The sequence below is a fragment of the Prinia subflava genome, chromosome 31 (genome assembly GCF_021018805.1).
Source record: "Prinia subflava isolate CZ2003 ecotype Zambia chromosome 31, Cam_Psub_1.2, whole genome shotgun sequence".
Lineage (NCBI taxonomy): Eukaryota > Metazoa > Chordata > Aves > Passeriformes > Cisticolidae > Prinia > Prinia subflava.
Window position 1 is genome coordinate 1136054 of NC_086277.1, and position 25789 is coordinate 1161842.

General features: G+C 59.7%; 3 protein-coding genes across 6 annotated transcripts in view; 1 reads left to right on the plus strand and 2 right to left on the minus strand.

The window, feature by feature from the left end:
• Window positions 1–7210: 7210 nt before the first annotated feature.
• RHBG (Rh family B glycoprotein) lies at window positions 7211–12719 on the minus strand. Of its 2 annotated transcripts, none has more exons than XM_063420458.1 (10): window positions 12423–12719; window positions 10988–11174; window positions 10444–10594; window positions 10156–10309; window positions 9676–9842; window positions 9314–9451; window positions 9036–9169; window positions 8734–8855; window positions 8155–8228; window positions 7211–7683 (listed from the first exon to the last, which is right to left on the minus strand). In XM_063420458.1, exons 1-10 carry the CDS (start codon window positions 12601–12603, stop codon window positions 7618–7620), a joined length of 1374 nt encoding a protein of 457 aa, XP_063276528.1. In that variant the 5' UTR covers window positions 12604–12719; the 3' UTR covers window positions 7211–7617. The 2 variants fall into 2 exon arrangements, with proteins under 2 accessions (XP_063276528.1, XP_063276527.1); XM_063420457.1 differs by having other exon boundaries at window positions 8734–8936; window positions 12423–12701.
• Window positions 12720–13990: 1271 nt separating this feature from the next.
• On the plus strand, window positions 13991–16924 carry HAPLN2 (hyaluronan and proteoglycan link protein 2). 2 transcript variants are annotated; one of them, XM_063420502.1, is made up of 6 exons: window positions 13991–14943; window positions 15130–15243; window positions 15558–15908; window positions 16111–16227; window positions 16329–16514; window positions 16641–16924. In XM_063420502.1, the coding sequence occupies exons 2-6, from the start codon at window positions 15156–15158 to the stop codon at window positions 16922–16924; spliced, it is 1026 nt and encodes a 341-aa protein (XP_063276572.1). In that variant the 5' UTR covers window positions 13991–14943; window positions 15130–15155. The 2 variants fall into 2 exon arrangements, with proteins under 2 accessions (XP_063276572.1, XP_063276571.1); XM_063420501.1 differs by having other exon boundaries at window positions 13991–15243.
• A 1009-nt stretch (window positions 16925–17933) lies between these two features.
• The window catches only part of BCAN (brevican), a 35468-nt gene continuing 27612 nt past the window's right edge, over window positions 17934–25789 (minus strand). Inside the window, exons 7-15 of one of the 2 annotated variants that reach the window (XM_063420356.1) lie at window positions 25139–25396; window positions 24299–24418; window positions 23696–24127; window positions 21478–21585; window positions 21136–21294; window positions 19396–19478; window positions 18909–19053; window positions 18523–18705; window positions 17934–18439 (exon numbers count right to left, since the gene is read on the minus strand). In XM_063420356.1, coding sequence (XP_063276426.1) covers window positions 18414–18439; window positions 18523–18705; window positions 18909–19053; window positions 19396–19478; window positions 21136–21294; window positions 21478–21585; window positions 23696–24127; window positions 24299–24418; window positions 25139–25396 — 1514 coding nt within the window. In that variant the 3' untranslated portion in view covers window positions 17934–18413. Of the gene's footprint in view, window positions 18440–18522; window positions 18706–18908; window positions 19054–19395; window positions 19479–21135; window positions 21295–21477; window positions 21586–23695; window positions 24419–25138; window positions 25397–25789 lie in introns of both variants that reach the window. The other variant, XM_063420355.1, reaches the window with a different exon arrangement.

A 25789-nucleotide genomic window follows, 5' to 3' on the forward strand; every position in this document is an offset into this window, starting at 1 on the left:
CCTCAAAGGGTTTTGTGCAAGAAGCCCCTAAAATCTTCAACTGGTGGAAACCAAAGGTTGTTTGGGGGAATAGTGACCCACGGGGCACACGGGGAGGTGGCTAAGTGACAGCCAGCAGAGCGTGAGGACCCGGCTGTCCTGGAATGTGGGGGCGTAAAATCATCCCAGATTTACTCCCAGTGGCGTGTGGGGCTGGGAGAGAAGGAGGTTAACAAAACAAAATTACAACCCACTTCTCTCCCTTGAAATGTGGCAAACTGCAAGGTGGCACAGGGAGGTAGGAGGGTGAAGGGATCAAATTTTCCAGTCCCCACCAGTACCCCCAGTTTGCTGGAGCCATTGGGGCTGATTTACCCCTCACCTCGTACATCTTCTGCAAAGTGCTGATCAGCTGCTCTTTGAAGCCAGTTTAAGATCTGTGAGGGCAAGGGGCTGCCCTTCAGAGTCTCATCACCTCTGATGATTGCACCACCTAGAAACAAACCTGGTTCTTGTGTCTCAATCCCGGGCATCAGACTGTGATTTGTGCATTGGATGGGTGCACGATTAATAGTAATAATAACAATAATAGCAACGAAATGTATTAATCAGTGACGGATGACAGACATGAAACCTACAATTAGAAGTATTTTAGGATATGTAAAAATCCCTGTAAATGATCTGCAAAGGAGCTGCAGACAGTGAAGCAGGTGGCAATGGAGATATTTTTGGGTTTTGCCTCAATGTGGGACTGCTCTGTTTTTAAGGTGCTTCAACGTGAATTGGATGTACAGACGTGCTCCTGAGGGAAAGTCTTGTGTTGGTACTGCAAAATGTGTGACTGTTGCTCCAAAGTGTGGGATGATCCTCCAGGACCAGTGAAATCCTGCAGGGCAGGGCCAACAGAACTCCAGGCAGAAGCCTCAGTGATTCCCAGGCTCCTGCCTGCGTGTGGAAATTGCACAGATTTAGGTGGGAATTGTTCAAACCTCGCTTGTGCCATTTGCACTTCAGGGGTGTGGCTGCACATGGTACCAGATGTTACTCCAGCCCTGTTAAAGAGCAGTTGGGATTCATATTGGATGATCTACACAATGTGAAATATTAAATCTTTACCTGTGGGCAGGAGAAATCTGCAGTATAATATACCAGAGTCTGGTATTCTGGGACAGGAAGAAAAGTGAAGGGAAAATATTTGTGCTTTGGAGGATTCTGCTGTAACTCTGTGGAGTCCCTTTAGGCAGCAGGGGTGCCCACCTGGACATCCCTCTCAGGTGCACTGGTGCCTCCATGCAGCACAGCTCTGCATCACTGATGTGCTGCATGGAGCAGCTGGGACACTGCAAATGCTCTGTAAAAGGGATGGGGATTGTGAGGAGTCTGGTTTGGGCCTTTTGCTCATTGTTTTTAGTCTGGTTTCTGCAGAAAATGAGATTTCTGTCATCGCAGGGAATTCTGTCATTTCTCACCTCTCTCCCAGGAACTTCTGAAATAGGATGACTTCAGCTCCATTTGGCTCAATGTCAGTTTTTGATCCCCAGTCAATGGGAACTGCTTTGGGACTTCAGTTACATTTGGTTTTTATTCAGAAGCTCATTTCTACTATTGGCTCTAAAAAGCCATTTTTACTTCAAGACAAGGCTGGAGAAAGGCTGTGACCTTTCCCTTTGGACAGGGAAGGAGAGGGGTCTCTGTGGTGTGGGTTTGCCAGGATGCAAACTGCAAATGCCTCAGCCTAATGAGCTCTGTGATTAACAAAGCATCAGAGCATTCCAGCCCAAGGAGGTTTCAGTCCAGAGTGTTCCTGAAGGAAACCCACACGCCTCAGACAGTGCTGTCTGCTCCTGCCTGGATTGACACAGAGCTGCTGGTGGACCTGGGCAGCTCCCTTGTCCCAAGCCTGTCGTGGTGGCCTTTGGGCAGTGACGTGGGATCAGATGACGGAGCAGGGTGTGATTAAAACACGTGGCCTGGGCTTTGCAGGTGTCCCATGGCAGGACAGGAAGGGAGGAAGGGGCATCAGAGGGGACTTTCCAGCATCGCTTCCACGCTCACCCTCCCAGCCTCCAGCCTGCTGGTCATGCCAATTTGTCACCAAGCTGGGATTTCAATTAAACCCCCAAAGAAGGGGTCAGGGGTTATGCAAACACGTTGGTAAAGGCCACTCGCCTGGAGGGCTCTCCCGGGGCCACTGGAGCCGGCCCCTTGCTTTACACAGCCCTGATTGACCCGGGCTGAGGCCGGCATTGTTCTCCGGGCTCCATTCAAGAGGCGGTTTGTCAATAAAATTGACCTTTCGGCTCCTGGGGGTGCTGCCACCTCATATTCCTCCCTTTCCTGACAGTTTGGCTGGAGAAGAGCTAGCTGTGGTCCCCGTGCCCCTGGACATGCCAAGGGTGAGGGCAGGGATGGGAGCAGGAAGGCCACACAGTGCAGGAAGGCCCTGCAGCACTCACGGCAGTTTCTTCTCCCTGTAGTGAACTTTATTCTGGATTCTGCCTTTTGGGTTTTTGCACCTGAGGGCAGTTTCTGGCTGGACCCCTCAGAAACATCATCACCATCAGCAGATTCTGTTCATCCTCTCCAGACCTCATCCTCTTTTCAAGGCCATCATTCTTGCAGCTGCCTCCACAAGAATCCCACAATGGTTTTCTGCCCCTCACCGCCCAGGCTGGGTTGAGATGACCTCGAGGTCCCTCCTGCAGGACCAAGCCCCGTTGTCCCTCCCTGTTACACAACTGTCACCGAAGTCTCACACAAGGCAGCACCTCTCCCTACCAAGCCCACCAGCACACCCACCTGCTTTGGGCATGATCCCACTTTTCAGGGAGGTGTGAGGCCTCCCGGTGGGCTTGGGGGGTGGGACTGCACTGGCCCCTGCGCTGGTGCATTAATTGCGCTGGGCAGCGTTGCAAACAAGCGCTGCTTGAACCCACAAGCCTGAGGAGGCCATTTCAGCTGCAAGATAAATGGATATCATGGAGCAAGTGGCAATTAGCGTGGGTAAAGAGCCCCTTAGTGACTGTCCCTTACATAACACCTTTGTTCCAAGCCCTTCACTTCATACTCAGTTTGTAAATAAACTTGACTCCCAGCTTTACTGAGGCCTTTATTCCTTTTTTTTTTTTTTTTTTTTTTTAATTTTGTTATTCTTTGAACCCGGGGAAGAACGAATCGATTGTTCACCCCCAGGGACATGCAGCAATCTGAGGCCCTGCCTGGCCTGGCGGTGCCCACTTGCCCCAAAATGGGCACTGGCAGTAGCCCACGCCAGAGCCACCCACGCAGCTACCACGGCAGCAATTTTAATTGCTTGGCCCCCGCTGCTGGTGCCTGGGGGCTCATTATGCTGCTGGCAATGAATGGGGGCCTGAAAATGTGGTTCTGTAATTGCAGTGGCAGTGGGGACTTCCACTGGGGGGTGGTTTGGCAGAGGGGCTGAGCTCTGCCCCCAAAGTTTTGGGTCAGGGAGGAATCTTGGGGGGTTCTGGGACAGTCCCTGTCCCTAATTCCCATTGTGTCCTCCCTATCACCATCTAACCTGTGGGAAGCTTTTTCTACACCTGCAGTGCCACGGCAGGGCTGGCAGTGAGCAGAAGCTCCAAGGTATGGTGGGGTGTGCTTTGGAGGATTTGGGGTGCCCAGTCCCAGGCTTTGGGCACGCTGTGGTGAGCAGGGCCCTCCTGCCTTTCACCTTCACTTGCCACTTTGGCCAGGTCCTTTTCCAAAGGGCAGAGCTGTTTGGGCAGTTATCAAGGTGTTTAATGCCATGTGTGGTGCTCTTCCTCCGCTGCCTGGGCTCTGTCCTTGATGCTGCTCTTTCAGAGCAGTGCTGCTGATCCTGGCCCGTGCTGAGAAGCTGCTGGGCACTGCTCTTTGTTCAGCGTGGGGATGGCCGGGCCCCTGCTCCTCTCCCGAGCCTTCCCTCTCCCATATGGTGCCCATTATTAGATGTGTGCACCAGCCTTGTCTGACAAGGAGCTTTACAGGTGTCACTTGGATAACGATTCACACTCCGAGAAAGGTGGGAAAGATGATTAGCTGGCTTTCTATCAAACAGCACACGGCATCAGCTGCTCTGAGCGGGGGAGGCGGTGGGGGCTGTGGATGTGTAAGGACATGTACGCCGGGAGCTCGGGGAGCCCGGGCTTTGTCCTGCTTCTAATTCCAATGGACTCTCGAGCACCTCTTTGTGTGCCTTAGTTTCCCCAGCTGTAGCAGAGGGATGTTGTTATTGCTTTGACTTGTAAAACACCCTTCGAGCAGCTGATTGAGCTCCTGCATTAGCGAGAGGTGAATTAGGCAGGTCTCTTGGCAGCTGGGCTGCCACGGAGAGGGCAGGGAGCTGTCAGAGCCGGCGCTCTCAGGGGACAGGGCTAGAGAGGGGGGATGAATTAAACAAACCTGCTGGACACAGGCATGCGGCACGGTGTGCCTGGAGAGTGTCCTGAGGGCTGTGAGAGCCTCGTGGTGTTGGGAAGGGTCTCTGGTGCCAGTGTGGCATGGGAATGCGGGCAGGGCTTGCTCTGCGCAGGTGTGTCCGTGCCTTGCCCTGCCTGCCTCTTGTCTGTGGGGCCTTGGGCTCTTCCCGCTGATGTATTTTAAATAAAACTCATTCAGCAGACAGATCCCGGCGTCCCTGAGCCTGACACGGGCACACTGCACACCCAGCCCCCGTGAGCTGGTGGAATATCTTCAGCTCTTTCCACATCTTGAATATTGTGGAAGAAAGAGGCAAAATAAGAGTGAAATGAGCTGTTCTCAGCTGCCCTTTGCTCCAGTGCAGGGAAAGCTGCTCTGTCTCACATTACATCCCCCCAGGTCAGGCTGCGATCCGGAGGTGAGCCCTGCCTTGAAAAGTGGCGGAGCAGAGGGCTCCCCGCAGGGCTGGGGGAAACTGAGGCACGAGTCTGGCACCCAAACCACCCCCGAGGCAGAAGAAGTGTGAAGGCGGGGGGTGCTCGCCCAAGCTCCTCGTGCTCGGTGGGGGTGCGATCGTCACCCCGACACCACCGCGACCGTCCCGGGCCGGCCCCGGGCGCTGCGGACAGAGCCGGCGCTGCCTCTCCCCGAGCCCGGGGCCGGCGGGATTATCTGCTTAGCCGCACCATCTGTTCCTCAAACTGCCATCATTATGTTCAACTTGGGAAGAAAACGGCCCCTACAGAGAAGCAATTTGTTCGCTGACTAAACCTTTCAGGCTCTCGCCGTCGCCGGCTCCCGCGGCCGCCGCACGGAGAGAGCTCCGCGCCCGCGGCCGCGCTTCAACAACTGCGGGGAGAGCGGCGGGCCGGGAACGGGAACGGGCGTGGGGAGGGCGCGGGGCTCCCCTAATCCCATTACAAAACATAACAGCCTTTCAGAGGGGCCGGGGGCCGGGCCAGGGGAGGAGGAGGAGGGAGGTCCATTTCACACCCGACCCCGACGTCTGGGGGTCTCGCAATGATCTCACTGGAGGGGCTTTTCTTCCCGTCGCAGTGGGTTGCTTTTGAAATGTGCTGCGAGAAAATAAAATTTAAAAAGAAAAAAAAAAGGAGAAGGGGGCTGCCTGGGAAAGGGGAGGAGAGGGCTGGGAAGGAGGTGAGGTGGGAGGGAGTGAGCCCTGCACCTCAGGCTAGGGGCGACGACTGGAGCCCAGCACCCCCTTGCTGAGGCACCAGCCCTCGTGCCCCTTCTCCCTCTTGCATCCCTCCTCTCCCTCTAGCATCCCTCTTCTCCCTTTAGTATCCCGCCTCTCCCTCTAGCATCCCTCTTCTCCCTCTTGCATCCCTCTTCTCCCTCTTGCATCCCTCTTCTCCCTCTTGCATCCGGCCTCTCCCTCTAGCATGTCACACGGGCATGGGGACAGGGACGTGTCCTTCCCTGCCGCCTGAGCCAGGAGAAACCTTTCCCTGCAGAAACCTTCCCCAGCGCCTGCAGTGGCAGCAGAAACAGGGACGGGTGACCCACTTCCCTGGGTTTTGTCACAGAATTTCAGTGACGCCGAAGCATTTAATGTGCTGATTTCACTGGTTTTCTGTAATGGACAACGAAAGGGAGAAAAGTTGAACTGATAATTTGACTAATATGAAAGCAAGAAGTTTTGACTTACTGCTGTGTTTTAAAGTGACGTTTTAAGATCACCTGCAAATAAATGTGTTTCATTAACTTTTTTGCCTTTTTTTTTTTTTTTTCTTCAGTCAGTTAAAGGAAACCTGTGTGCTTCAACAGCAGCAGATATCAGAACAAGAGGGTCCTGCCTATGGCTGCTTTAGTTGGGTAGCAAAGCATTTGGCCCAAATTTGCTGTGCTGGCCCTGTACCCCCTGTCCCCTCTGTGCAGGGTGGGGCTGTGCTGGCCCTGTGCCCCCTGTCCCCCCTGTGCAGGGTGGGGCTGTGCTGGCCCTGTACCCCCTGTCCCCCCTGTGCAGGGTGGGGCTGTGCTGGCCCTGTACCCCCTGTCCCCCTGTGCAGGGTGGGGCTGTGCTGGCCCTGTACCCCCTGTCCCCTCTGTGCAGGGTGGGGCTGTGGTCCCCTCCTCAGGGATGGTGCTGGCAGCTGGGGACACCTGTGCCTGCGGGAATCCCACGTGGTGAGTGCCGGAGTCTGGCACAGGAAGTGTGAAAGTGTCTGACAGACACCCCAGGCTCAAGGGAGGTGGGACCCCAAGGTGTCCCCCCCATCAAGGACCCCCGGCACACCCACCACTGCCTCTCTAGGAGCCCTGTGAGGCTGTGCCCCTCTTCCAGTTGCTGCAGGACCCTCTGTGGGTTCACTCCAGCTACCACAGCCCCAGGGTGTTCCAATCTGCTCCCAGGCAGGGTGACAGCCTCTTTGTGGGGGGATGTGGGGCCAGGGTTCTGGTGCTGGGGGTCCTGGGGCTGCAATGGCCAGAGGAGCATCTCTCTCACAGCGGGGCAGAGTGCTGGGGGCATTTATTTGTTGAGAGGAGCCCCTGGTGCAAGGTGATGAGTGGTCAGTGGAAGGCAGGGGCCACTCCTGTGCTGGGGACCCCGGGGTCACCCTCCCCCTGCCCTTGGGTGCTGCCTGCTCAGGCTGTCCCACACTCCAGCAACGTCCTCGGGTGTGTGGGACAACAAATGGACATCAGTGTTTGGGGTGTATGGGAAACTGGGGGGCTTTGCCTTCCTCCCTGGATGACACTTGAAGGAAACAGCCAGCAGAGCTGGGCAGGTGTCATGAGAATTCAGGGGAAAATCCTGAAGCTACAAAAAAATCCATATATTTTAATTGTTGTGTGCAAAAGTGTCTGTACAAAGTCATTGCTGCTTTCTGTTCAGCCTCCTGTGCCCATTCCCCACCACAGTCATCTCTCCTCCCCCCGCTGCCTTCCTTCAGAGAGCAGCTGACGGGGAAACTGAGGCAAGGAGCAGAGAGGGGAAGTGGCTGAGCCGAGCCTGGACATCCCAAGGTGACCCTGGGAGCAAGAGCTGTGCTGCTCCCACAACAAGCACCGGGACACTGCAGAACCTCTTCACCCTGCCAAGGCCTGTGGACACCCAGCTGCTCCCAAAACCTCTGGGACCAGGAGCTCCAGCATGGGAACAGGCGTGGCTCTCTCCAGAGCAGGCTGCTGGGAAGTTCAGGCTGCCAGAAGGCAGCAGGCACTGCCACCACCACTGGGACCTCACCGGGGTCATTACACCAAGGTGCTGGTGGCCAGCTCCTTTCCGCTTGCCCTGGGGTCACATCCTTCCTCGGCCACCTGCAGCAGAGACATGGAGAGGGGCAGAAATGGGCCCTACTTGAGGCAGATCAGGGCTGGGGAAGGGCAGGAGAAAATGGCCTCGAGTTGCACCAGAAAGGTTTAGATGGAATATTGGGGGAAATTCTTTCTCTGAATGAGTTGTCCAGCTCTGGAACAGGCTGCCCAGGGGAGTGGTAAAGTCACCATCCCTGGAGGATTTAATGAACTTGTGGATGTGGCCCTTGGGGACATGGTTTAATGGTGGCCTTGGTGGTGGAACAATCGGACCTGGTGCCTTTAGAGGGCTTTTCCAATCTCAAAGAGTCAGGGATTCTATCAGTCCATGACCACGGGCATTTACTGCAGCTCTCCTGCCCTAAATGCTGCTGCAAGAGGCTGGAGGGTACCAGCAGCTGGGGGGAAATATCCAACCCCTGCTGCCGCCTGGGACCCATGAGCCCTTTTTTACCAACAATTGCCCAGCTTTACCTCCCACAAGACGGCGTTTTCCTTGTGTTGCGGGTCCGGGGAACACCTCAGCACCTTGGTTCTCAGGACGGCACCTAAAGCCGGGTGAGGGCGTCTGAGAGCGGGGCGGCCGCTGCCCGGGCTTCCCCTGACATCTAGCGGCAGCGCCGGGCGGGCGGCGGGGAGCCGGGACCGGGGGAGAGCCGGGACCGGGGGGAGACCGGACTCCGGGCGGGGAGCCCAGACCGCAGGCGGGGAGTCGGGACCCGGGAGGAGCACGGACCCGGGGAGAGCCGGGACCGGGGGGAGACCGGACTCCGGGCGGGGAGCCCTGATCCCTGGGGGAGTCGGGACCCGGGAGGAGCCCAGACCCCGGGAGGAGCACGGACCCGAGGGGAGTAGGGCCCCGTGGATAGCCCCGGCCCCAAGGGGTAGTCCCGATCCCCACTGGGTTTGCACAGCGCTGAGCACCGCTGGGCTCTGCCCGGCCCGCCTGATGGGGATGCTTTTCTTTGGGGCTGCTCCTGCCCTTTCCCCCCAAATCCACCGACTCCCCTGCCCCTCACATCCTCCATCCCGTGCATTGGAGGCAAAACTCACCCGTGAGGCAGCCCCCGAGCGTTGCAAACACCAGGGTGAGGAGCAGGGCACAGAGCTGGATAACAGCTTGGTCAGTGACTGTCCGGCTGCCCTGGGCCACCAGCGGGAATACAAACTCCAGCCTGCAAGCCAGGGAGGGGACAGGCTTTTGGGAGCTTGTTGTCACAGGCTCACGGCTCTGGGCAATGTCTTCCAAAGAGGTGCTGTAACAGGGTGAGCGGAGCAGCCCTGATCTCAGGGGTTGTGGTGGCCCCAGCTCAGTGCATCGAGCCACTGGCATCCCTGATTCTGGCTCCTCTCACCTGTCACCATGAGTGTCTGCAGTGGCCAGCAGTGTCAGCAGTGTCCCCAGCAAGGCCCCCAGTATCCCAGGCAGCCCGTGGGTGTTGTGAACCCCACATGTGTCCTGGATTTTCAGCCTGGAGTGTAGAACAGGCTGGGGAGAGCACAGGGAAGGGCTGGCATTGGGATGGGGTCAGTTGCCCAGGGAGGCTGTGCTGCAGCCCCGTGCTTGCAGGTTTGGGAGCAGATGGTCCCCTGACCTGGGATCAGTGTCCTTGGCTGTCCCAAGGTGACTCACCGTGAAGAATTTGAAGCCAAGAGGGGAGATCAGGCCAACCAGAAACCCTGCGATGAGAGCCCCAAAGGGGGTGACCAGCATCTCCCCAGCCATACCCATCACAGCCATGCCAGCCAGGGTGGCATCCTGGATCTGAACCTGATGGAGAAGGACATGGTCAGGGGAGCTGGCTCCATGGAGAGCATCAGCGTGGGGCATGGGAGAGGGGGCTGTCTTCCTCAGGGATCAAATTGGTTCTTAATGAACCTAAGAAAGCCTAACAGGCTTCCCCTTTTGCCCTGGGTATGTTTAGGCTTACTATTCCTGTAGGACAGGATATGGGCAGGGCATGAAGCTTGGGTTTGTCTCACGAGAGGATTTACCATCCGTGGGGTGCTCTCCTCGGAGAGGACAGGAGAGAGGATGAAGGTGGCGATTGTACTCGCCACCAGTGCCAAGTAGGTGTTGAGCACTGCCCAGTCCTTGGCACTGTTGTGGACAGTGGTAGCAGAGGGGAAGCTGGGCCAGAAGATCCACAGGTAGATGGTTCCTGCAGGGAATACAACAGGCAGGTCTTGATGCTGGAGTTGATCCCTTGTGGGGCAGAAACTTCTTGCAAGTGCCAAGAGCTGCACGTGGCCACAGCTTGCAGCAAGGGAGGTTCAGGTAGAACACAAGCAAAAGTGTTTCCAGGAGAGGGTGGTGCAGCCCCACCACAGGTCCCTGGGGAGATGAGGACATCTGTCCTTGATGCTTTGCAGGGATCTCCTGGTCAAAGCTACAGCCTCGCTACCCTCATATGGGTGACAACCCTCCCACCACCAGCTCTGTGACTTGGGTGTTGTAGGATTGGAACTCCGTACCAACCACAGCAAAGACATCCCTCTGGTGCCCTGTGTCCTGCCGCTCTTCCCTCTTCCTCTTGTCCTTGTGGGGCTGGTACAAGACCCGTGAAACCATCAAGCCGAAATAAGCACCAAAGGTGTGGACGGACAGGGAGCGTCCGCTGTCGCTTACCTGGTGAGTACAGAAAAGCACCGTGCAGGAAGGGGGAATAAGGGATTTGTCCCTCCAGATGAGGCAGAACTTGAGATGAGGAGCCTAAACCCAGGGCCACCCCCTTTCTGGTGGCTCCCCAGTCGGTGACTCACCCCCATGAGACTGAGCAGGATGTATTCATTCAGAGAGCACAGGGTGACTTCCAGCAGCGCCAGCAGCAGCATCTGGACGGGGTTTACCCTGCCTAGAACAGCTCCGGTGGAGATCAGAACAGCTGCGGTGCAGAAGTCAGCACTGACCATGCTGGGAAGGAGAGGAAAGGTGTGGGACTGGGCCTGGCACTGCCAGGGATGAGCACAGGGGCTGGGGAGAGCGGGGCAGGGACAGGAGCTGAGCATGCAGCCCAGGCCCTTCATCCCACTGCTCCTGCAAGCTGAACAGGCAGAGCCTTGTGATGCTGGTGACAAAGGATGCCTGGGCTTGAGGTAGGTGGGGGCCAGAGTGCTCCCCTAAATGCCTGGCTGCAGCCTTGGCAGTACTTACACAGACCTTGCTAGGGCAATACTCAAAGAACCCAGAAGCCTGGTCCCTCAAATTTCTCCTCCAAAGCAGAGCCACGAGTTTTACAGAGGGGGGAGCCAGTGTGCCAGGGCTGGGATGAGCTGTCTGGGCAGCAGCAGCTCCCTCCTGCCTTACCTCTGAGCTCCCACGTAAATTTTGCCATTGAGGAAGAAGTAAAAAAAGCCCTGGATCAGAACAGCCCACTGGATGGCAAAGGCGATGATGAGGATGCTGATGGCCGAGCTGCCTGGCCCATAGCGGCTGAGGAATGCCAGCAGGAGCCCGAAGCTGAGGAGAACTTGGATGTGGACATCCTGGAAACCTGGGGGAGGAGAGCACAAGGATGGGTCTGGAGGTGCTGAGGGCACCTCCTGGCTGCTGTTCCCCAAGGACTAAGACACCCCCTACTCCAGCAGGCTTTGGGGAGCTGAAGGCTCACTCCACCTGATGTGTGTCTGGAACCATGGTGGATGATCTTCCTCAGAGATTGTAGTGGGGAGTACCAGTGGCAGGTAAAGCCACTCCTGCCTGATGTGACCCTTTGCAGTGGGTCCTGGCCACCCCATCTGCAACTGCCCTGTGCAGATATCTCAGGACAGTTCACTCCAGACAGCCCAGAAACCTCCTGGGGTGGCCAAGAGCTGTCTGCACCCACTAGACCAGCATGAAGGTGGGTCTGAGATATCAGAACCCCTGAGATCTCACTGCTGCTCCTGAAAGCATCACATCCCAATTCACAAGATGAGGACAGAGGAGGGATGAGCAGAGAACTGGGATTAGTCTGGTACCATTTGGTGGCAAACCGGAGGATGATTATTGCTTGATTATTGCTTGGGCCTTTTGCAACCCTTCAGCTGACAGCTGTGACCCGGCCTGTCCATGAGTCACTGCCTGGGTGGGGTTACGTGGGCAGGTGAAACCGGGAGAACCTGCCAGCTGCCAGCTGCCAGCTCCCTGCCCAGGGGCTCCACTTGCTCCCCTCTCTCGGCCAGGGCACTCTGAAACTCCTCTACCCCTGAGCACCTTGTCTTTGGCTCAGAAAAGCAAGGGGCAGCCCCTTAACCCAGTTCTGCAGTGATGCCCAGCATGCAGCAGGATGCTCCTGGCAGGGCAGACCCCCAGCCCCCTGTTGGACACTGGGGTGGCACCCAGGGAGCCACGTCCTCTGTGGAAGGGGGTCAGCTGTAAATCCCCCGGCACTGCAGAGCCCAGCCTGTCAGTGGGAAGCTTTGCAGACCCTAAAGTGCCTGGAGCAGTTGCTGTGCTCCCCACCGTGACAGGGGGCAATGATCCCCAGTTTTTCTCTGCACTCAGTGGTTGCCTCTGAGCTCCACTGCTGTAACACATGCCCTATACCCAAATATCCCTCATGTGGGGCTGGCTGTGTCCAAACATTTCAGAAATCCTTGCAGCACGTCTGCTTTACCCCCTCTGGGATGCACCAACCCTGCAGCTTGATGTTCCCTCTCTGTTTAACTCTGAAGTCTGTGACAGGTCTGAAGCCTGAACTGAGCACGGGGACGCCCTGTGCCATCCCCTCCTGTGCACCCACGGGCGCGGGGGTACTCACGGGGCTGCTGGAAAGCCGAGTCCTGGCTCCTCCGGCTGCAGTTCAGCTGCGGGGGGCACTGGCCAGGGCTGCTCTCGGGGCTGTAGCGGACAAACACGGCAAAGAGGAGGATGTTGAGGATTTGGAGGAGGAAGCACAACCCGGAGAGCCGAAGCCTCGAGGCGGCCGTGCGCTCAGGCATGTCGGGGGGCAGCCGGGGCAGGTGAGAGCCTGCAGATGGGGTGCATGAGGAGAGCCACGCCGGGGCTGCAAACTCCGCCTGCCAGAGCGGCTGCCAGGTCCTGCCCTCATCTCCACACCTCGAAGGGACTGCCGGGAGTGGGGCAGCGCTGCCAACACGGAAACCCGGGACTGGATGCCCTGGCACGCCTCCACACCTGGCGTTGCCACATCAGGTGGCTCCGGCCACTGTGCTGCTGCCAGTGTCCCTCTCTGCTGGGTGCAAGAGGGGCAGAGGCAGGAATTGTGGTGGGGCAGGAGCTGTAGGGGTGGATGTGTGAGGTTGCAGCCTCTGCATTGTAGAAACACAGTGTTCTTGGGATCTGGGTCAGGCAGAAGAGGTGGAGGGTGATGCAGGAGTGTGGTGGGACTGACGCACTGTGGAGGTGCTGGCTCAGCAAAGTCCCACAAAGCTAGGCTCAAATCCCCTGGTCAGAAGGAAAAACAAGTTCAGGGGGCTTTGGGGAGGAGGTTTCTCTCTTGAGGAGAGAAGGAGACTGAGCCTTGAAAAACGAGAGCAAGGAGCAGAGTCAGAGGCTTCTGATAGAGCCCACACCAGGAGCTGGGGGAGCTGAGCACGAGGAGTTCCTTGGCTTCTCTTTGGCTGCCTCTGCTTCTGCAGAGGTGTTTGTATCACACCAGGAGTGAGTGCAGATCCCAAAAAGGGAGAAAAAGAGACAAGGAACAGTGAAGTAACACAGTGTGTGTTTGGGAAGTGACTTGGATGACTCCTTTCCGCAGCACTGAGCCAAACTGAACTCAGATAAGCAGTGACAGGCTGGGATCATGCCCTGATCCCAAAGGTGTGGGGAAGGGGGATGAGTCATTTCTGGGAGCCCCTGCAAGTGTTCTGCTTTAGGCTGTGCTTTTGTGAGGGCCGAGGACTGTAGCTGGTGCCTTCACTTGGGAAAAATGTGAGAAACCCTCAGCTCGTTTGTGGTACCGCAGAGCTGGGAATCAGCATCCTCCAGCCAGGAAGCCCGGAGCTGGTGCTGGGGGAGAGCAGGATCTGCCTCTGCAGCCTGAGCACAGGAAGTGTGAGGGAGGGAGATGACAGACTCTCTGAAGAGCCACAGACCCACCCGATAACCGAGGGGAGCTGCAAGGGAGGAGCTTGCGGTACTGCTGCTCCAGTTTAGCCTCCCTCAGCCCAGGGAGAGCAAAGCTACGGGCACCTTCTGCTCATTACCATGAGCCAAAGGTCTAACCATTCTGAGCTGGAAGAAGGCTTCCAGTCCAGCCTGGTGGCATCAAAATTGATGCCCCTCCTGGAAAAGAGGCTGGAAGCAGTGGGGAGCAGCTGGGAAGATGAAGGATGGGGACTTAACATGTACCCTGATGCCTTTCTCCCCAGGCGTGCTGTTTGTTGGGGATGGTGCTGGGGACAGTCACTGTTTGTCTTGAGCTTCCTTTGAGAAGAGCTTCCTCCATCCTTGGAGATGGACCCTGGGGGAGGGAGGAGTTGCAGGAGCCCAGAACACAGCCTCATTGTGTGCCTGTGTTTTGCTCCTGGCATCGTCCTGGCCCGAGGTGCTGGTGGGGAAGCCTCCCTGATGGCTTTTCAGAGGGCAGGATAAATCCAGTAGGACTCAAGTGGTGGGGCACCCCCCTTGCACGACCTTCCAGAGCCTCAAGGGATGGGAACATCATCTCTTCATCAGGAACAGGGAGAGGAGAATAGAATTAACCCTTGCCCTGCTGTCTGTGGGATCAGAGAGCACTGTCCCAGCACTGGGGGCCAGTGTTGAGGGGGGGCTCTGCCAGCCCAAGAGGCTGCTGGAGCCCGATGCAGAACTGTCCTTTTCCCTGAATTCCCAAAGCTGTGGCCTGCAGATAAAGGGATGTTTGTTAGCCGGGCACACTGTGTTTTGCCGAGCAGAACAATAAAGAGAAAGACACTCACAATGGGAAATTGTGCTTCCTCCTCCCTGTGCGCTCCTCGGGGAGGTGTTGGAGGGAAAAAAAAAAAAAAGAAGAAAACGGGAAGAGACGGTGACAGGGCAGGGAGCGAGGGCACGGCCAGCACCATGGGAGCGGGCATCAAGGGCCCGCGGGGGCACGGGGCTGCCGGGACACTGCCTGCCCCACAGCGGTGACAGGGAAGGGGCTGGCTGGGAGCACCTGCTCGCCACCTCCCACATCCCCGTGTCACCTCTTCCAGGAGCCTCGTGGTGCAGGTGCGGCCTCCCCAGAGCCCCCGGCCCCACCATGGGGTGTTCATGACGGAGACGGGAAGCAGCAGGAGCTGGGGCAGCGCGTGGGCTGGGGGCATTGGATGGGCACAGCGGCTCCCCGAAGGACGGTAAGAGCCTGGGGGGGTGCCAGGAAGGAGGGTTGGCACGGCCTGTGGGGTCAGTGTCCTGCAAGCGATGTCCCCTCTGCACAATAAGTGTCAGAGAGCCCCCACAGAGCAGGGCCATGTCCTACAGGCCCCACTGAAACCGGGGTGTGCCCCACTGCATGTCCCTGACCCCCGCGTTCCCCCTAGGCACCGTCCTGCCCCCGGCTCTAAGGATGCACAGGCTGCTCCTGCTCGGCTGCCTCTGGCTCCTGGCAGCACCCCCAGCTTCCAGCATCTTCCAGCGGCCGACAGGGACCCCAGGTAGGGAGCAGGGCCTGGCAGGAGGACAGGGAGCCTGGGTAAGGATCAGGGCCTGGGGGCGGGATGTGGAGCCTGTGTAGAGAGCAGGGCTGCAGGGATGACTGGACACTGCTGTTTGGAGTCAGTGCTGGAGAGGGGAGGTGACGCTGGGCAGGTCCAGCCAGGGCAGGGGCTGAGCTGTGCCTCCTGAAGGTGCAGGAGAGACTGAGAGGAGCCAGGATGAGTGGTAGAAACCATGAGATGCTGGTGGGGGTTGAGGGGTGCTCGGGGAGGTGTTGGAGGGACAGTGGCTGAGGCTGCCCGAGGGGCTGCAGCCCCACTGCGCCTGCAGTACCTGCTGGAGCCCCTCCACCCCACGGTGCACACGCAACGTGGTGCCACGGCCACCCTGCCCTGCGTCCTGCGCGCCCTGCCCCACAACTACCGTGTCAAGTGGAGCAAGGTGGAGCCGGCCAACTACCGGGAGAACATCATCATCATCACCAACGGGCTGTACCACAAGAACTACGGGCCGCTGAGCCCGCGGGTGCACCTGCGGCACAGCCACCGCTACGACGCCTCGCTCACCATCACCGATGTGGCGCTGGAGGACGAGGGGCGGTACCGCTGCCAGCTCGTCAACGGGCTGGAGGATGAGAGCATCTCGCTCACGCTGCACCTGGAGGGTGAGGTTGGGCTACATCCCTGGGGGAGGTGGCAGGAGGGGCACCCTCGGCTGGAAGGGAGGTGGGTGGCTCTCTGCCCCCACCCACATCCCCCATTGCATTGCCTGTTCCCCAGCCTCAAATTCAGCACTGAACCCCCGGGGTTGTTAAGTCAAAGCCTCCTTGGGAGAGCACTGTCCTCACCCTGTCCCTGTCCCTCCAGGCGTTGTCTTCCCTTACCAGCCCAGCAATGGGCGCTACAAGTTCAACTACCACGAAGCTAAGCGAGCCTGCGAGCAGCAGGACTCCCGCCTCGCCACCTACCAGCAGCTGTACAAAGGTGAAGCGTTCAAAAAAAAACTCCTCTTCAGCCCCAAACCACGCCTGTCTGGTTATGGGGAGAGGGGAAGAGCCGGTGCTGAGCCGCCTCTTGCCCCACAGCCTGGACGGAGGGTCTGGACTGGTGCAACGCTGGCTGGATCCTTGATGGGACTGTCCATTATCCCATCATCAACTCACGGGAGCCGTGTGGTGGCCGCCTCCTCCTGCCTGGTGTCCGGACCTACGGTGCCAGGGACAAGCAGAAGGACCGATTCGATGCTTTCTGCTTCACCTCTGCTCTTCAAGGTAGTGCTGTGATCCCCTGTCCTTCTCACAGAGTCACCAAGCCCTGCTGCCCACCCAGACCTGGAGCAGGGCTGGGGTTGTTTGCAGGAGGAGCCCTCACCTGCATTGTCACCCCTCCATCCCCAGGCCGGGTCTACTTCATCCGGGGCCACCTGAATTTCAAGGAGGCTGGGCAGGCATGCCGCAACCACGGGGCTGCCATCGCCAAGGTGGGGCAGCTCTACTCCGCCTGGAAGTTTTCGCAGCTGGACCGCTGTGACGGGGGGTGGCTGGCGGACGGCAGCGTCCGGTACCCCATCACCACCCCCCGCGAGCGCTGCGGGGGACTGCCCGACCCCGGCGTCCGCAGCTTTGGCTTTCCCAGCAAGGAGATGAGGACCTACGGCACCTACTGCTTCGTGGGGAAGTGAGGACGCTGGCAGGAGAGGTGGGCTCAGCAGAGGGGACAGTGGTGGGACACCAGTCCTCATCCCCTGGGCAGAGAGCTGGAGGCGGGGTAGGAGGGGTGGTCTCCCAGCGATTTTGGGTGGTTCAGACTCCTCTGGTGAAGTGACAGAGCTGGGTGTGGGTTCTTGGTGCATCCCCTGATGGAGCTGGTGCCCGTGTCCCAGCCTGCTGTGAGGCTTGTGGGGTGTTTGGGACACGCTGGAGAAGCCAGACCCGCTGCTGGACCAGGAAGGGGGGTCTAATCCAGCCCCCCAGCAGACAGCACAGGCTGCCCGTTCCCCAACCCTGGTGAATCCCTCGCCCCATCCTCGCTCCCCACAGCCGTGAGGACTCTGGCTGATGACCCTGGATGGTGCAAGTGCAGAGGACTTGGGCTGGGCATTAACGAGTGTGACTAATGGCATGTTGCCTTCTTAATTAATAAAGCAACAGCAAAACTGTACAGCAAAGGCACACGCTTGCCTGGCTCCTTCCCCTGGGACTGTCTGGCCTCTGCATTAGGGGAATTCAACAGGGACTTCCCATCCCCAGCACAGTGTCCAGGGGTTATCTGTGTTCCGGCCACTTCAGGGTTTTATGGACGTTGCTGTTCAACACAGCCCAGGAGAACTATAAAAAGCTGGGTCTGGCACAGTGCAGGGGGAATAACGTGGGCAGATGCCCTGGCACTGGTGATGTGCTCTCCCAGTCCCGTGTATTTGCTGGGAGCAGTGTCCCATCCCAAGCCCTGGCCGGTACCCAGCGCTGCTGGGATGTGGGGCACTTTGGGTTGTGTCTCCCTGCTTCTGTGGCTCCTGGGGACATCTCTATGCCCAGGCTGTCCTCTGCTGCCACACTCGATACTTCGAGGCTGTGCAGCCCTTCCCGTCCCACCCCTGTGCCAGGCCCCCCCCCCCCCAAATAACCAGGTCACCACTCTATGCCACCTGTTTACTGTTTTAATACCCACAGAAGCACAGAGAGGGAGGTTGGGCAACATGTACCCAGTCCAAGCCTGTGGCAGCACCTTCTGCCTTTCCAGGGAAGTGCAGAAACCTCCCACACCTCAGCATGGATGCTGAGCTGCAGCAGAGTTTGTATGTCCCCATGTCCATCCCCACCAGGGTGTCACAGCAGGAGGACTCTTGGGGCAGAGGTGGGGGGAAAGGGCTGGAGGCGATGCTGGCACGTCACTGCCATGCCCTGCCCATGGTGTCCCTCTTGGTTTCAACTCCGTTGTGACTCTGGGGACAAAACTCCTGTTGTGCTGCATTTTGGGTCACTGTCGACTCCTTTCAAGGGAGTCTTTAATTATTAGGATTTCTTTGTACAGATATAAACCAAGCAAGGGGGCAGACACCCAGCAGTGAGGTTTCACACCACGCTGGGCTCTGCTCCAGGGTCCCAGTGCCGTCCCCATCCACACCGGCTCCAGGGCTTGGGGATGTGGTGGCTGCAACCCCAGGGACTCCCTCAGTTGTTGGGGGGCTGAGCCACGCCTGGGGGGGACACAAGAAGTCCCAGGTGAAGGGAAAACGCCACGGGCAGGTTCTGGGGGGGTCGGGGGGTGCCTGTCACTCACCAGGGCGACAGGCCAGCTGGGGCAGCTCCCATGTGCCGTCCTCCCGGCAGCGGATGATGGGCGAGCGGCGCGGGGTGAAGCCGTGCCGGCACTGGTACCTCGCCGTGGAGCCGATCTCGTAGCGCTGCTTTGGTTTGCCAAAGGCGCGGGCGTTGCTGAGGGCGGGGGGGGGCCCGCACTGCACTGCGAGGGGAGGGTCGGCTCATTGCGGTCAGCCGTGGAGAGCCCCCCCAGCCCGGAGCCAACCCAGCCCGAGCAGTCTGAGGGTCGCACTCACAGGACTCGTTTCCCTGCTGTGGGGGTGGTGGGGAAGCCCCTCTTTGGGCTGGGGGGGGTCCAGCCCCAGCCCCCCAGCCTGGGGAGGAGGGGTGGGCGGCAGAGCTTACCCAGCCCCATTTTGCAGGTGTAGGAGAGGTGGTAGTTGCAGGGCACGTCGCTCCACTGGCCCCCGTCGTGCCACACGATAACCACGCAGTTCTCCCCAGAGAGGAAGTAGCTGTCGGGCTGCCCGGGGTGCCAGTTCTCGTAGAGCTGGGGGGACAGGCGGGACGGGGTGCACGGGGCATCCCAGCACAGCCCTTATGTGTGGGGGTGGCCCTGCACCAGCACGCACCCGTCTGCAGCCTCCTGGCTGTGACATCCTTGTCAGGAAGGAGGTCCCACCTCCATGCCCCTTGGCATGGCCTCGGGACCCCAGATCCCAGGGTCTGGCTCCCCTGGAGATGCTCAGCCCAGGTGAGGCAAGTGGTTCTTGTTTGGGAGCTTCAAAGCCCGGCCCCGGGGCTGGACCCCAGGGCTGGAGAAGGATAAGGAGGTGCCGGGCGGGGTGGGCTCCCCCTGGAAGGGCACACGAGGGTTGGCAGCCCCACTTACCAAGGGGCTCCCGTCAGACCACTGGAAATCCCCCTCGATGGTCCGGTCGTTCAAGCCGATCCACTGGTATTCCCTGTACTGGTCTGGGGGACATGGGGTGCGTTGGGGACAGGGACACAACCAGGTGCCACCTGTTAGGAGGGGGCTGAACGAGTGCTGGAGGCTGAGTTCAGGGAGATTTAGGACCTGGGGGTGAGTGGGAGGTGGGGGGTCCCCCGCCCTGCAGCGGGAAGGTGTTGGGAGGTTTGGGGACAAGGGCACCCCCGAGAGGGACATCGGGGGACCCCTTTACCCTTCACCCCTGGGGAGGCGGGACAGGGCCAGCCGGGATAGGGCAGCAGAGCCCTGGGATCCGCCTGTCCCCGCCTGTCCTCGGGGTCCTGTCCCCACCTGGTCCCACCTGGTTCTGCCAGTCCCCACCTGTCCCTGCAGGTCCCCACCTTGCCCCGCCTGTCCCCGCCTGTCCCCGTCTGTCCCCGCCTGTCCCTGCAGGTCTCCACTTTGCCCCGCCTGCCCCCACCTGTCCCCGCCTGTCCCCACCTGTCCCTGCAGGTTCCTGCCTGTCCCCACCTGCCCCCACCTGGTTCTGCCAGTCTCTTCCTGGCCCTGCCTGTTCTCACCCGTCCCTGCAGGTCTCAGCGTCTCCCCGTCGGTCCCCACCCATTCCCGCTGGTCCTCACCTGGTTCTGCCGGTCCCCAAGTGTCCCCGCCAGTCCATACCTGTCCCCACCTGGCTCTGCCTGTCCACACCTGTTTCTGCAGGTCCTTGCCTGTCCCCACCTGTCCCTGCAGGTCCCCACCTGTCTGCATCAGTCCCCAGCTGGCTCTACCAGTCCCTTTTCTGGTCCAGCCAGTCCCTGTCAGGCCCTGTAGCTCCCTGCCTGTCCCTTCATGCCTCTGCAGCTTCCTGTGAGATCTCTCCCTTCCTCATTCATCCTCAAGTCCCTTTAGGCCTCTTTGCTCTCTGTCCCATTCTCACAGCCCTTGACCCCTGGTCTGCCTTCTCCCCATCCCTCCAAGGCTGATTTCAGGCAGGTTATGGCTTTGCCTTCAAATTTACTTGTACATATCCAACCCTCTGCTGGTCTGTCCACCCACCACTGGATCAGGGAATTTTGTTGGAAAAGGCCTGAAAGATTATCAGGTGCAACCATTCCCCCACAGCCAAGGGGACTGTCCCCAGGTGCCACATCCACGAGTCTCTTAAATCCCTTCAGCAATGGGGACTCCCCTGAGCAGTCCCTGGCCACCGTCTCCATGAAGAAATTTTCCCACTATCCAGCCTAAACCTCCTCTAATGCACCTTGAGGCCACTTCTGATCCTGTCTCTTTTTCCCTGGGAGCAGAGCCCAACCCCCAAGTGACCCCACCATCCTGTTAGGGAAATGTAGAGAGTGAGATCCCCCCTGAGCCTCGCTTTCTCCAGGCTGAGCCCCTCCCCCAGCTCTCTCAGGTGCTCCTGGTGCTCCAGCCCCTTTCTCCAGCTCTGTTCCCTTCTCTGGTCACATTCCAGCTCCTCGATGTTTCTTGTTGTGAGCAGCCCAGGGCTGAATCTGTCTGCTCCCGTGTCTCTCCATGCACCCATCCATCCTCTCACGTGTCTGTCTGTGTGTCCGTTCATCCCTCCACCAGCTCTGCCGGGCTGGGCTCTACCTTGGCTCTTTGCTACTTGTTTAAAACCTGCAGCCCAGCACTGAGGGTCCCCGGGCAGAGGTGGAGGGACGCAGCATTGTCACATACCGTTGATGAAGTCCTGCTCCTCGGGGGTCAGGATGGTGGCCAGGTGTCCCCCGTAGTGCCTGCACTGAGTCTCTGCGTCCTCCCAGCTCCTCCGGGTGGAGAAGTGCTTGTAGCAGGCTCCCTGGAAGCTGTCCCAGCCGGGGCTGCACCTCCGCAGTGCTGAGCCACGTCAGGGGGCAAGAGGGGAGAGAGGACAGGGTCAGGGGATGGAGCCAAACTCACCCCAAACTCCTGATTTCCCCTCATTTCTGTCTCCTGGGCCACTGGTTCAGCAGCCCAGACAGCAGCAGGAGCTGGGTGGGGAAGATCCAGCGTGGCCATGCTGGCACCCAGGGGACTCACGTCTTTCACAGCTGCTGCCTCCGTAGCCAGGAAGGCACAAGCAGGTGAGGTGGGCGCCGTCCTCCACACAGGTCCCTCCGTTCAGGCAGGGGTTGGGGACACAGCCACCTGCAAGGCACACAGAGCCGTGCTCAGCGCAGAGCTCGGGGGCCTCCTCAGTTCCAGCAGTGCCAGAGCCTCATCCCTGCATTGTCCCACAGCAACCAGGTCTGTGAGCTGGCATCTGAGGCCACCAGCTCCAGGGCACGTGAAGATCTCAGGTGCCCTGTGATGTGTCCAGAGCCATCCCACACTGCCCTTCCACCACTGATGTGAACAGCTCGGCAACCCCGGCCCAGAGCCGGCCAGATCCGGGGTTTTGGCCTCCCCATAGAGCACAGAGATGAGAGCTGGATGCTCTGATCTTCCCACCACTGGGCTCGTTGCCATGCCAGCTCCTGGCCCACTCCCTCTGCCCAGGGCCAGCTCCTGGCCCACTCCCTCTGCCCAGGGCCAGCTCCTGGCCCACTCCCTCTGCCCAGGGCCAGCTCCTGCTTTTCCCTGGAGCGATGCAGCAATGGTGTTTTGGGAGGGTAGCATGCAGATGATAAAACTTTTGGCATATCCTGGCCACGTGTCCTCGGCCTGGCAGCAAGGTGACTGCACGCCTGTCCCTCTGGTGTCACCTTCAGCCTGGCCAAGGTTGATAACTCAGCCGGCAGCTTCCCCACGAGCCCGTCACGGTCATTAATGCACCCAGGGCACATCGTGTGCTCCCAGCCCAGCTCAACAACGTGATGAAGGGCTGCTGCCAGCGCTGGCCGAGTGAAGACTCAAAGTCCTTGACCCACTCCAGCCTAATCATGCCCCATTTTATGGTCTTCAGCTCGGTGGAGACGTGACAAGGGTGATCTGCCACCCTCACCCATCCGCAGGGAGTGTCACCTCCCCACGAGGCGCTGGCAGCTCACTCGGGATGTACAGCCCATCCCCAGCAGACCGAGGCATGGAACAGGAGGAGAGATTGAGGGCCCTAATGTCACATGGCTGGCTCTTGCTGAACACCTCTCCTGCCAAGGCAAAGGCAGTCGTCCTGCAGGGTCTGGCCACCCTCCACAAAGCTTCCTTTGTGCCCTGGGAGTGGGCAGGGCACAGCCAGACCAGGAGGGCAGGGACCCCACAAGGTCCCCTCTGCTGCAGATTCCCTTGCAGGGAGTGGGATGGGGCAGGGGGATTGGCTGCAGGACAGGCATCAGAGCTGGGATCATTCTGGGGAGGGGGGGGAGCCAGAGGGGGCTGGTGGGTGACACCCACCCACAGCAGGTCGTGTTCCCTCCGCTCACCCATCTCAGCCCCTGTGGGGGGTGACTGGGGCTCAGGAGGCTGGGGGATGTGGTCCACAGGCACTGCAGTGATTTCAGGGTGCTTGGCCGCTGAGAGCTGCATAAGGCAGGGTCTTGGGGCGGCTCTGCACTCATCAGTGTCTCCCAAGTCTCCCCCTGCTCATGCCCTGCAGCATCCAGCCCTCATCCCTCGTACCAGGGCAGTGCAGGGTCAGTCCCAGGGGGGCCACACGGAGGGGAAAGTCACTCCCCTCTCAGACCTCACGGGTGTCCCGTCCACCCCACTCCCGGGGACTCGCAGGGCCGGGGTCGGGGGATTAGTTCGTCAGTGGGAGAGGCGCAGGGGCAGCAGGCGCAAGGACGAAGGGAAGAGCTCGCCGAGATGCTTGTTCTACAAAGCTTTTAATTCCCTTTATTAGTACCACGGTTAGTCAGAGCAGGGACTGGGGCCGCCTTTTGCTTATCAGGCTTTTTCATGGAAACAGTCATTAAAACACTTCACAGAAGTAGAAGAGATTTAAGTGCATGCAGAGATCAGACCAATTTGTTTGACAAATATGTGCTTCTCCAGACCTGTAACCTTCCCTTACCCAGCTGAGGAGGAGAGAGAGAGAGGAGACACGGACAGAGACAGACAGAGGGAAGCACAGCGTGAAGGAAAGGTGTTGGCTACCTCTAGTGCCAGAGGGCAGCCAGGAGGGCTGCCCCGAGGGCAAGGGTCTCACAGCAGGGACCCCGGGCCGAGCAGGCGCCCGCCCCGACGCTGGCCCGCTCCGTGGGCAGAGCGGGCAGGGGCACAGCCGTGCTGGCAGCTGGATCCCCCAACGGGGTCCCCGCCAGGACCACCCCAGAGGTGTCAGTACGCGGAGAGGTGAAGCCATCCCTGCGGGTCCCACCTGCTTCTCCAGGAACGGCTGTAAGGAAACCCTCCACGGTTGCAATGGAGGGAGCAGGTTGCTCTTCCTCCTCCTCCTCCTCTTCCTCGGAAGCTGCAGCAGGCATCCCGCCGTCAGCGCCCGGCGGTGGCGGCGCAGCCTCCTCTCCTCCCGGGGCCGGTGCGCTGCTGCTGCCGGGCAGTTCTGCGTGCCACGGTGTCACTGCGGGGACAGTGCTCCCGTCCCCCGGGACCGCAGGCGAGGGGAGCCACACGGCTCCCGACTGCTCCTCTCCCTCCTCCTGCGTCTGCGAGGGCGCAGAGGGCAGCGGGGACGCCCGAGGGCTTTCGACCACATCTCCGGAGAGCTCGGCGTCTTCAGCGGCAGAAAACGGGGCACTCGCCCCGCCGGACTTGTGCCCGCGGCGGGAGGTCCCACCAGGTTCTCGGCTCTCTGTCGAGGTGGCAGAAGCGGCACTGGTTGGCGATGTCACACGGTGCCCGGGTGCCCCAGCGCTGGCAGGGTGGGGCGGCCGCCCCAGCGCATCCCGCGGACGGTCGGGGCACTGTGTGGGGGCGACGGGGCTGGGCGGCCGAGGAAAGCCCTCAGGAGGCTCCGTGTCACCTGCTGGGGCAGCGGTCGGTCCCTCTGGCTCCACGGGCTGGCTGAGGTCTCGCCCTCCGCCCGGGCTCTCTGCCGATGCGCTGCCGGGGCCTCTGCCCTGCGCTGCTCCCTGTTTCTCCTCTGCAAAGGGCAAGGCAGAAAGGCAGTGAGAGGCCGTCACTGGGAGCCAGCCAGACCACAGGGCTGCGGGCACCAGCATTGCCTGCCAGGACTGCCAATCTTGCTTGCACAAAGGTGTGCGGGGAGATGGAAGTGGCCCCGAGCCCGTGTGACACTGTCCCCTCTGAACCGGCACGGCTGACTGAGCTCTGCCCAGCCACTGCCAAGCCCAGCCCCGGCTTTCCTGTGGTGGGGACCACGCTCAGCCCCTCACTGCTGCACCTCATGTCCCTTCAGCTGCCAGCTCCCTTCTCCAGTTCCTTGTGCTGCTAAACCCTGCTCCAGCACAGGCCCTGCGTGCTGGACTCCAGCCGAGGGACACGCGGATGTCCCCACGCCACTGCACAGCCCTACACCAAGACACTGGTGCCCTGGCCATGGGTGCTGCCTCCACGGGAAGGACAGGGACAGCTGGGGTGACCCAGGCACCCTCATGTCCCTCCAACCTTTCCTTGCGACCCTGGCACCTCCATTCTGTAGCTGCTCTCTGTGTCCCAGCCCTGGCACCACCACAGCAGCTGCTCGACCTACCAGTGTGGGGCAGTCCGTGCCCCACTGTCCTTGTCCCCCCATTGTCCTCCGCAGGGGACGGGCTCCCCAGCTTAGCGCCACAGCTAAGTGGGACACCTGCCTCGGGGATGGCCAGGGCTGTGGGAAAAGGGGAGGCAGAGGTGGGGTGACCTGCAGAGGTAGCTAGTGGGGGGTGCCGGGCCCCTGGCCCCAGGGCGTCTTCAGGGGACTGGCTCGGCTTTCCCAGATCAGAGTCCTCAAAGAAAGGGACGGCGTAAACAGCCCCTCGCGACTCAATCTCCACTTGCGCTCTGGGCAGCTGCAGCTCCTCCAGCTTTTCTGCCACTGTGACAATCTCCTGGAGGAGATTCTCCTCGGGCTCTTGGGCTTGGTATTTTCCTGCAGCCTCAGGGAAAGAGTTTGTCCCTTCTGTGGGCAGAAAGAAAGTGGGATATTACTGCCCTGTCCTGGCCTTGCAGCAGGCAGAGATGACCTCACCCCAGAGCAGGTCTGGAGCCTTGGCACCCCAGAAGGGACCCAGCTCTCCCCTTCCCCTTCTAGACAGAGTCAGCATGGGGAGGATCAGGCCCTCCCAGGCCCTCCCTGCAGAGCTGGCAGAGCCAACGGCCCCAGTAGGAGCTGTGGGGATCAGCAGTGCACGGTGGGGCCAGATCCTAAACCCTGCATTCCCCTCACTGTAGGGATCCTTCTCTACACCCCCATCCCCACCCCAGGGAGGGCAGACATGCACGGGGAGTTAGTGGGTTACAGGGGTTGTGGGATCATGGGACGGGTCCATCCTGCCTAACCCTGGCTTTCCCT

Coding starts and splice junctions, on each gene's coding strand:
- RHBG (XM_063420457.1), bottom strand. CDS start 12,603: ATGCCTGAGCGCACGGCCGCCTCGAGGCTTCGGCTCTCCGGGTTGTGC. Junction 10,310..10,443: donor TCCTGCTCAGTCTCATGGGG/GTGAGTCACCGA, acceptor TGTACTCACCAG/GTAAGCGACAGCGGACGCTC. Junction 9,170..9,313: donor TTGGCTTCAAATTCTTCACG/GTGAGTCACCTT, acceptor TGCTCTCCCCAG/CCTGTTCTACACTCCAGGCT.
- HAPLN2 (XM_063420501.1), top strand. CDS start 15,102: ATGTCCCTGACCCCCGCGTTCCCCCTAGGCACCGTCCTGCCCCCGGCT. Junction 15,244..15,557: donor GCGGCCGACAGGGACCCCAG/GTAGGGAGCAGG, acceptor GAGGGGCTGCAG/CCCCACTGCGCCTGCAGTAC. Junction 16,228..16,328: donor CTACCAGCAGCTGTACAAAG/GTGAAGCGTTCA, acceptor CTTGCCCCACAG/CCTGGACGGAGGGTCTGGAC.